This window comes from Gavialis gangeticus, unplaced genomic scaffold (genome assembly GCF_001723915.1).
Source record: "Gavialis gangeticus isolate Ggan-Ray unplaced genomic scaffold, GavGan_comp1, whole genome shotgun sequence".
In the NCBI taxonomy this organism is placed as follows: domain Eukaryota; kingdom Metazoa; phylum Chordata; order Crocodylia; family Gavialidae; genus Gavialis; species Gavialis gangeticus.
The window spans coordinates 23,027,873-23,038,285 of record NW_017729014.1 but is presented as its reverse complement, the minus strand read 5'-3'; the positions used below and the strand labels follow the sequence as shown (position 1 = coordinate 23,038,285).

The 10,413-nt window shown below is 48.1% G+C and overlaps 1 protein-coding gene across 1 annotated transcript; it reads left to right on the top strand.

Moving 5' to 3' along the window:
* The first annotated feature begins 225 nt into the window (after positions 1–225).
* LACTBL1 (lactamase beta like 1) lies at positions 226–10,188 on the top strand. Its single transcript, XM_019512019.1, has 6 exons — positions 226–382; positions 706–815; positions 3,451–3,608; positions 4,398–4,645; positions 5,721–5,826; positions 7,966–10,188. Exons 1-6 carry the CDS (start codon positions 277–279, stop codon positions 8,942–8,944), a joined length of 1,707 nt encoding a protein of 568 aa, XP_019367564.1. The 5' UTR covers positions 226–276; the 3' UTR covers positions 8,945–10,188.
* Positions 10,189–10,413: the final 225 nt, after the last annotated feature.

The following is a 10,413-nucleotide window of genomic DNA, read 5'->3' as shown; positions in this document are numbered from 1 at the left end:
TGAAAGTCTGGTTTGTAACCTGTACAGCAGCTCATAGTAAAACCAAATCAGACTCTTATCGAGCACAGAATAAAAACCCCACAGCTCATTCCGGGTCCATCTGCCTGCCACAGCTTCTAGTTAACAACACGCTACGTGGAATAATATGTCCACTTGGCACACGTGGGAAGCAATTTCCTTTCTCTCTCTTCTTTCTGTCTCGGTCGTACTGAAACCACGCGTCTCTTCTGTTTGCAGCAGACCTCCAGCAGCCGGGGCCTCCTCAAGCTGCCTCGGATGGAAGTGAAGTGGATCCATGTGACGCTGATCTTCTTTTTCCTGCTCTCTGTTGCCATGACCGGCTGCTTCTTGTGGCAGTACAGCCTCCCCAAAGTGGAGCCCGGTGAGTACGGATCAGTCGGGCTCTGCACCGTTTGGAAGCGAAGCCTAGGATTTTGGTGATGTTCACATGAAGGGTTTTCTGCCTGTGTCACCTCCCCAGGATTGAGCTCTACAGTATTTTGGAGGGGCTCTGCACGGACCTAGCTAACAAATGGAAAGCAGTCAGCGTAGCCCTTTCCTCCCCATATATCCCTATTTCTCAACATTCATATCTCATTGCGCAGTCTCCTTTCTCAGCTAGTCAGGGCAAGGAAAGAGAAGCATCTAACAAAGTGTGGAAAGCACGACCCAGTCAGCCAGCCGCCTCTCTTGAATTATTCCCAGGTCCATCTGGAATGGAGGGGAGGTCAGAAGCGGTGCAAATGTGCCCCCGCTATCCAGAGCCAGTACCGCTGGATCACCCGATCCCCATCCTGAAGGATGCACTGGAGAAGGTTTGTGGGGATAGGATGGAGGGGCTGCATATTTTTAATTCCACCCGGCGCCTTATTCCTAGGTGCAGACACTTCCTTACTGCATGGTCCTCTGTACTGTGACTGTAGGAAAACAGAGAGAACTGAGCAGCTGCAGTCCTGTTGCTTTGCCTTCAGTACTACGTAAGGCCGTAGAACAGACCGTTAAGGAAAGACTAATTAAGATGTGGAGGTAGATAGAACATGGTGGAAAATGAAATGTGGCTCTATTTATAAAAGACTGGATAACTTAATATCTTTCTACAATAAAATCATTATCTTCAAAAATTTCAGTAAATCATTTGATACTGCACCTTGCAGGAAATTGCTACCTACAGTGGAGAAGTTGGGGATTAATACTAAAATTGGAAGTCAAATAATAATAAGGTGGCTCCAGGGGAAACTCCAGTGGGCTACGCTGACAGGGAGCCATGAGACCGGAGAACGGTTTCTGGTGGTGTTTCTCAAGGATCACTAATTTCATTAATCAGGTATCCAGATTGTAGCCGTATTGATCTAAAGGAAAAAGCAATCAGGGGTCATGGTTGAGGTGATATCTTTTATTAGACCAACAGGATTTTTGCAAAAAATTAAAGAAATGTTTTTGCAAAGATCTTGTTGATCTAATAGAAGATCTCACCTGTACCATGAGCCTTGATTGCTAATGTCATTAATGGCCTTTATGCAAGAACCAGGTTCGTGATGATGAAAACTGTAGGTGACACAAAGTTGGGGGTTATTATGAACGCTGCGGAGGATGAGATTGACACACAAGACAGATAACTTTGCGAGCTGCAGTAATAACACGGTACAACATTTAGAAGCCGTGCACTAAGACTGATACCAAGAGCTTGGGATACAAGCTGCTTGCTCGTGGGCTGTAGGACAGGAGGAATCTCAACATCTTAGCCCGTCGTAGAACGACGATGAGCCAGCGACGTGCTGTGGCTGTGCAAACACCGAGGCAGTTGCAGGACGTGTCAGCCAAGGCACAGGGAGGAATTGATACCAGCCGCGACTTGGATGCCCATTAGCAAGCCCGCATCTACAATATGGGGCATGATCCTAGCATCCTTGCTAGGCATGCAGAGTGGAGAGGTCATGTTGGCAAGGACCTTTGGTTTTAGTTCGTGTTTTCTGCCAGGGGGGAGGTTGCCTCCCTTTGTACCGCAGGACGTATTTCACTTCCTAGAATCATCTGGGCACGTTTCATTTTCCACATGTCCTGCCCCTGCAGGAGCCCAGGACACGGGTGATGACCTCCATCTCCCTAGGTCTCCTCCTCTGGCAAGTCATAGTTTTTGAGACCTTTAGGTTTTTTGTACCAAAGATCCATTGCGAGGTGTCGGGGGACGCTTTGCAGCTGTGGCATGTGAGGGGCGTCAGAACAGACATTCTTTAAATACTTTTACATTTAACATGTATTACATGATTGCCTCTCACATTGATGCGCTGTGTGGTCTCTCCCAATCCTATGCCCTTAAAGCCACCTTCACCACAACCCCTTCCATAGTCTTGGTCATCCTCTGGGTTAGTACAAAGATAACAACATCCAGCTCAATTATTGCCACAATCCACATGTGCCTGCCCGAGACCCTCCCAGTAATGCAAGAGCTTCAGAAGAAAGCACTCAGGGATGAACCTAGCAGGACCCTGGAGAACAAAGGGCCTCCAGAAACTTCAGGAGCTCGGTGTGCTCTTCTGCAATAATTCCCATTCCTAATTACATATCTAGCCCTTAAAGTTCCTCCTGTCATCCTGCCTGAATTTCACAAGCTCCCACAAAGTTTCTGAAAAGAAGATTTACCCTTCTGACAGCAGGGTAGTTATTTTCATGGCCAGGTTTATCAGGTCTGAGGTTTCAGCGATGGCTGAAATTCTGGTATGTTCCCTTCATACCGTGCATGTCAGATGGCATGAGCTAAGTTTATGGACAGTTCGCACTTGGCCGAACCCTGCTGGTATTGAGGGAGTCGTAGCATGGGCAAGTGCGTTTGTGTTTTCAGAGCACGTTGTTATTTCAGAGACAACAGAGGGATGCGGGAGGGATTGGGTGAGCGTGGGGATACGGGTTGGGCACTTTCATAGTTAATGACTCTGCAGCCGGGGAGTTAGTGGGGTAGGATGTGCCTTGAGGTCCATTCATCTTGGCAAGCACCCAGGACCTTGTTTCTGACAGGCTTCCCCACCTACTTTCCTGTACGTAAGTGGTGTGAAAGAGATGAAGGTTGTCTATAGGAGACACAAGAGTAGCAGTAGCCACGTCTGATGTTTGCTGGATGAAGTTTAAGTGATGGGCACCAGCTGAGGTGGATCATCGGTCAAAAATGTTTGGTTGAAAGATGTTGATGAAGCTGAGGGCAGGATGCTATTTGCTCGGCAGTAAATATGGGGCATGTCTCCCATTTTGCACCAATACACTACAGAATCATAGAATCACAGACAGCGAGGGTGGAAGGGAGCTCAGGAGGTCACATCTAGTCCAAGCCCCTGCTCCAAGCGGGACCAGCCCCGACTACATCATCCCAGCCACGGCTTTGCTATGGTACGGAGGCATCTCTCTGTTCTCCTGTCAGCCTGGTAGCAAACTCATTGCCATTTTCTCATTATCACCCAGGTGGACACGCTGCTGCGCAACAAAATCCATAGCCCAGGCCTCTCCACCATGTCTGCCATCGTTATCTACAATGACACTGTGCTCTGGACCGGTAACTTTGGGAAGAAAAATGGCTCTAACTCCTTCTCAGCAATGCCTAACGAGTATACCATTTACAGGTGAGACAGCAGGTTCCTTTGCAAGAGGGATTTTCTTGTACCCCAGAACTAGCCAATGGGTTAGAGGACCACGTCTGTACCAGTGCCCTCAGTGGAAAAGAATGGGATGTGCACACTTCGCCCCTCAATTACCCGTGCAAATCTAGGTCAGTCACAATGAGAGAGCTCCCATAAATCCTTCTCTCTTCCTGCCCTGCCTTCAGCTACAATAAGAAAAGAGTCTGCTGTCACAACTGGTGTTGCCGTGAGCCTTTTTTGATTTTAAAAAAGCACAGTGTGTGGTTATGCAAATGTAGACCTGGACAGTAGCGTTTGTTATCTCCCCAAATTATTGCACAAGGATTGCAAATGGAAGCATTTACCTTTTAGGAGGAGATTTTGAAGGGTTTTTATCAGAATGAGGTCAAGTTTTTCTAACTTTTTTTTTTAATTCAAGCAACATCAACTGTTCTTCAAGTCTGTAAGAGTGAAAAGAAATGTGATTTCCCCCTTGCAGAAAAATCTAGTTGGCATTTTCAGATCAAAGTAGAGCAAAACTCTGAAGTCAGAAATGTGGCATGGACATAGTCTCCAGTGAAGATCAGTGTTTTGGGGCTTGGGAAATAAATGGATTTAATTTAACAACAGAACAAATATTTGGAAATGTGTTTTATCAGCAGTGCTGTATCACTGTAGCTGTGTAGGAAGTATTTGGCATGACACGGTAGCTTGAAAGACCTTGGACCAGGGACTCGTTAATGCTGGAAGAGCTGCTGGAGGTGACCCGCGTCGCTGTTTGTGTCATAACAGGATTGCCAGCATCTCCAAAGTCTTCCCCACGATCATGCTGTACCGACTGTGGGAAGAAGGAAAGGTAACGTCTTTGGATGACCCTCTGGAGCGTTACGCTCAGGGCTTCGTTATCAAAAATCCCCTGGGGCGCCTAAAGGAAGCTGAACAAAGATACACGGCCGACGGGCTGATCTTTCTGGAGAAGGGGTCGCTGCCTCTCAAGCCGTCACCTGTCACCCTGCGCAGAATGGCCAGCCAGCTCTCAGGTGACAAAACTCCTCCGCTTCCACCTCCGCAGACCTCATCAGAGCCTCCAAATGGGTTCAAGGCCCCAGTTAAAAGAGCCAAACTCCCTTTCCCCAGTGAGGACAGATCACACTAGAGGAACGCAAAAGCCCCTGTTCGGCATTTGCAAGTTAACATAGTCCCGTCCTGATGCTCGTCCTGCAGATTTCTGCAGTTGCACTAGCATCTCTGTGATCTTTTCCCAGCAAGTCCAAGAACAGGTGACCAAAAGGAGGCCTCTCTCATGCTAGATGCTGCCTATTGACTGAGCAAGCCGCGGCCACGGTAGGAGCTGCTGCCTGTCTCTTCTTGGCTGCTTCTTGTCGGAGTATTTTTTTCTTTTAAAGCAAGAGTCTGCATTGCTACCAGTAGTGTAGATGTACTAGTAGGTTGGCTACTGATACAAGAGGGAAGAGCCAGGTCCCACACCCCAGCGTTTTATTGTTTAAACCCCACAAGCACAAGAATACGCACCAGTTCCTGTGTCCCTCAAGTGACCTGTGACAGCACAGTATTGATTCTCCTGTGGTACCTAGGGCAGTTGGGAGCATGGAGGAGGATGGCATACAGATCAGTAGCAGGGCTTTTTGGATCCACATATTAGATGATAATAAGGCATGAAGTCAACTGACTCCCTCAGCACTGCCTGAATAGAAATGCCACTGCTGCTATTCTGGGCAGCGGTTCAGCTTCCCTGCTTAGGACATGCACCCCTGGATCCCAGAACAGCCACTGCCCAGGAGGCACAGGAGCTTCTCACAGGCCCACTGAGGCCAGTCAAGGACCTTGATGGGGTCACACAGGCCTTGTTAATACAGGCTGATTTGCCTTTTCCTATTATTGCCTGGAGCACTGTTCTGGACCCAGTGTGTTTCCGCAGCACATTTGCCGTGCCTTTTATACACCGTGCAATAATCACGGCTGTCTCCACGGGCACTCGAGTCTTCACTCTCAGCTCATTATTGCACTGGCTCAGTGACCGTGTCCAAATGTTTCCCCTCACATAAGTCAGTAGGTATCTCTCGGTGTTGATACCCGCTTGTTCCCATTGCACAGGACTGCCTAGGAGGCTCCGGTCCACTAGCCTGCTGTGGAAGGGAAGCACACAAGAAGCACTTGCTCTCCTGAAGGATGACGTTTTGGTGGCTGATCCAGGAACCAGGTCAGATAAATGCAACATTTACATTTCTCTCGAGGGGCAGGCTTCTCCTTCGGGTGACTGCAGCGCTGTTCAACGGCTAAGGAATCAGTGCCAGCATTACAAATAGCTGCATCAAGGCAAAAAGACATGACAGAAACTACCTCTGCAGTGGGGAAGGGACACGTTGAGATCACGGTGATCCAATACAGAAAGACAACGTGTTTGTCTGCTAAATACGTGACATGATAATAGAGTCGTTGGCCCAGATTTTCAAATGGATCTTAAAGACACTGACTTCCCAAAATGCCTAAGCAGGCTCAGCCTATTTATTTCAGTTCCCGCAGGCAGGGGGAAGTGACTTTTTAAAGTGATGAAGGGTAAAGGTAAGAAACCATCCCTTCCAAAACCTGTGTTTTCGCAAGGACGTAAATCCCAGCTCGGTCCTTCCAAGACCGGGAATGAACTAGTTAAATTCTTCCTCCTTAGCTACTTCTGAAAATCCTACTGGGCAGCTTTCAGCTTAATTAGGGAACTGCATACCTTTGAAAATCTGGCCAATTCTTATTGTCAATAGAAGCTATAAATATTTATCATGATTAAAAATGATGTTATAAGCATGCTGTCTAGGCTTCAAAGTCAAGCACTCAGAAAATGTCAGAATTTAAGCTGCCTGTTGACAATTTAGAAGGCACAAGCAGAGCAAGATCCAGTGTTTGGAAGCTGAAGCTAGACATATTCCAACTAAGTGGGACTAAATTACAAACTTTTCAGATGTTTTAATTTAGTACGAGAGCAGTTTGCTTAGGCATGTGCTCTGTCATGAACAGGCTTTAAATAAACTTTGTCCATTTGGTTCCCAAAAGTCTGCTCCGTTTCAGCTAGAAGTTATGGGCTTGATGCAGGAAAAACGGGTAAAATGGTGGTCTGTATTATTCAGGAAGGTTTACTAGGTGATTATTAATATATTTTAGGAGCAGAGGGACCCGTAATCTATGCAGGCTTGACTGTGGCACTCATCACTGAAGCACTTATGGGGCCAGAATCTATTTCTCCTGATCCAAGCCTCTGAAAGTCTGTTAACACATCTACTTTTGAACACACCATTGTCTTATCTAAAGACTGAGTGACCAAAAGCAGCGAGGAGGAAGAGGAAGGTCCATGCATCTTTTGTTGTAGTGGTTTGTCAAGGAGTCCAGCAGCGCAGAAGAGAATCACACCAAGTCCACGTGTGCACCTATTCCGTGGAACGGGCCAAAGTGTGCACGCCCGGCACGCTGCTTTGGGTCCATAAACACCGGGACATTTTAACAACTTAAAGGATCTCATGGACTTAATGGTTCATGGACTTACGCTTCTTAAGGATGTGACACGACCTCAAAGCTTGATGCTACCTTGCAGGCGTAAACTGGTTTAAGAGCTTCTCACACCTTAAGATGCTTTAAGTGCTTAAGCCTACAAAACCGCTTAACTGGGACTTTCTGGGCCTGCTGTCGTGCAGGCCTTCAGCCCAAACCTGATTGCTATCATAGAAAAGATAATTAACACAAAAAAATGTATTGCTACTAAATATAAGGCATGGTGAATAAGGTTCTGGAGACGATGCCTTTGGCACGTATTCTTCGTAGTATTTTTCACCCCCTCAGTCCCTGCCTCTTAAGTGTGTTTTAATATACCTGAAGGTAATGCAGACGGGCGGTGTTAACGGTGCTGTTGCAGCTCACCCGCTGTGCTCCCTGACTCGCCGAGACTCCTGAGTCACAAAACAGGAAAAAACTCTCTCCTTTTCTCCATCCCTTCTTCATTCCCCTTTTCTGATTGTTTTGGAAGTGGCTCCAGGTCACAAAAGAGCAGGTTTGGGATATCTCCGTTCCTAGAGTCCATTAGGGTACATGACACTTTCTGTTCATGAAAAAACAGGGCCATTGACTTCCATGTGTCAGGTGTCCAGGTGAAGGGTGTTTGTGCCCAAAAGCTTGCAATTAAAGAATTTTTTTTTTGCAAAAATCTTGTTGGTCTAATAAAAGATATCCTCTCTACTATGAGTCCTGATTGCCTGGGGCATTGACGGCATTTATAACATGTCTGTAACCGCAGCGAAGGCCAGGGCTCTTGCAGTCCTATTGAAGGATGACACTGAGATGCATGTCTCTCTCTTTGCAGATGCCATTACAGTAACTTGGCTTTCTCACTGATGGCCCACGTGTTGGCTGATCACGCTGCTGCGGGGGAATACCAGCGCTGGGTTTCGGAGAATATCTTGGATCGCTTGGGCATGGAGGACACCGGCTTTGACATCACACCGCCCATCCGTTCCCAAATGGCAGTGGGCTTCTACAGCAGCGGGCAGCCAGCGCCCCTGTACGACCTGGGCTGGTACCGACCCTCCGGCCAGATGTACTCCACAGCCGCTGACCTTGCCAAGCTGGCGATGGTTTTCCTAGGCACCTACCACCGACACCTCTTAGAGCCTGATACTGTGAAGATGATGCTGACACCTCTTTTTAAATGCTCGAGTGAATACTTCGCCAACAAGACCGGCACCCCCTGGGAGATCAATGAGCAGCTGGGCTATGACGTCGTCCGAAAAGACGGCGACCTGGACGGCTATTCGGCGACCTTTTCCCTCATCCCCAAGCTCCGCTTAAGCTTCATCGTTCTGATGGCAGGCCCCAGGCCCCCGGACGGGGATATCGTGACGCAGACGTACGAGACCCTTATCCCTGCCATGGAGAGGGCGTTTCGGGAAGCAGAGAAGAGCCTGAACCCTCCCCCGAGCCCCGCTCCCTACGTGGGCTACTACACGTACTCCAACTTGACCTTTTACGAGATCAAAGCTGGATCTCGCGGGGTGCTGGTCATGCAGCAGTTTGGGCCCCACATAGAAGAACTGATCCCTGAAAACTACCGGACCATCAAGCTTCACCACCTGGAGGACCGGGTCTTCCAGGTGGTTTTTGACAAAGAGTTCCCCTGCGTCCTGCGCCTGGGCTCTGCCTCCGTCTCTCTAGAGACCCAGGATGGGCAGCTATTTAATTTCTACCCTTTCGACCGCAAGGGTTTGTCTCCTGGCTTTGATGCTCCCGGTCTGAACACGTACAACGTGGTGCGCATACACCGCAAGCCTGTCTTCTACAGCTAACTGATGGGGGCTTCAGGTCGGTGTCTCCCCCACTTGTCCTCGGGGCTTTGGAGAGGCCACGTTAAAGGGAAAGACGATGGCCACTAACCGTTTCCTACAACACTTTTTCTTTTCTGGACTGACTCCAGTGGCTCGTCTCCCCCGGTCCTGCGAGTCCAGCTGGGTGTTGGGGACGCACGTAAAAACGACGTTCTGGACCATGCTGGGCAGATGCTATATGGATGCCAGTGAAGACTCTCCACCGCAGCAGAGCAGCTTTGACCACCATCAGGGTGCTTGAGACTGGCCTCAGCGGGTCTCTGAGAACCTCTCCTCTGGTGTCCAGCGTTTTCAATGCACCACATTGCATCCGACCCGCACCGTGGTCTTGGACAAGTCACTTCCTTTCTCTCTATTTTAGCTATCTCATTGTAAAAGGAGGTTTATAGGCCCTCTCTCATGACGTGCTGACCTAATGACCGATTAGCTAATACCTGCGCGGAAATATTAGTCACAAAACCAGTATTCAGCACTGCTATGAACTAGAGCCCATAGGCTTTCCTACCCCGAGTACCTCTCTCCCAGTTATCAAATGATCATTCACGTTGTTACCAACGTGGGGTCAGGGCTACTGCAGTTAAATATGGATCAGGTCGTAAGCTGGTGTAAACCAGCATTGCTGTGTTGGAGTCGATGGATGAGCTTTCCAGATGGTATCAGCAGTGTCGTTTCACTGGAAGAACAGACGTGGCGCCCAGCTGGCAAACATCAGCATCGCTCCATTGCAGCGAACGGCAGAGATCTTCAGCTGGTTAGGAGTCAGAGTAACTCCAGTGGCGTCGATAGGGGTGGATGAGTGCCGTTCCTTTAGGGCTGTACCAGGGAAAAGCGGTTGAAAATATGGCCACAAGTACATATGTGACAGAGTTAGCGGAGATATTGTCCACCAAGCATGGTGCTTGGTGTGGGAGAGAAAGTCAAACCAGAGAACACGGCGCTTTCTCTCGGCGTTGTTAAGGAAGGGTTTTTTCCCCCACAACTAGAGATTTTCACAGTTTGCCTCTTGCTTCTTCCCACCTTCTTTTTTTCTTCTTCTTTAAGCTATTTGCATGATATTGTGAAATGTCATTAGAGGCTTTGACTGGAGTGGAATATGACAAGGCTTAAGGCAGAATATTCATTTCTATGAGATTAGCTGTGTCCCAAAGAGCTTCTAATAAGTGTCTTTGCCAGCTGAGATGTGAAACAATTTTGCTAACAATTGACTTGGGGTTTGATTGGGTTTTATTTTGTTTTGAGGAGGTGACCTGCATTTTGAGCTATCTGGAAACTGTGTTTTCCCCAGAACTCCTAAGTTAAAAAATTAGCAGGCAAGGCTCTGGGGTCAAAGCTAATAGAATAGATTTGCTACAGTTCCCCTGTCCCTAGGGATGTCTCCAAAGTCGTTTTTGCATTTCAGGAAATGCAGTTAATGGAGCAGTAATAAACAC

What these genes read in the sequence shown, in the direction of transcription:
- LACTBL1 (XM_019512019.1), top strand. Translation starts at nt 277, where the DNA reads ATGGAAGTGAAGTGGATCCATGTGACGCTGATCTTCTTTTTCCTGCTC. An exon ending in AATGGCCAGCCAGCTCTCAG is followed by an intron (nt 4,646 to 5,720) that starts GTGACAAAACTC and finishes CCCATTGCACAG; the next exon opens with GACTGCCTAGGAGGCTCCGG. An exon ending in GTGGCTGATCCAGGAACCAG is followed by an intron (nt 5,827 to 7,965) that starts GTCAGATAAATG and finishes CTCTCTTTGCAG; the next exon opens with ATGCCATTACAGTAACTTGG.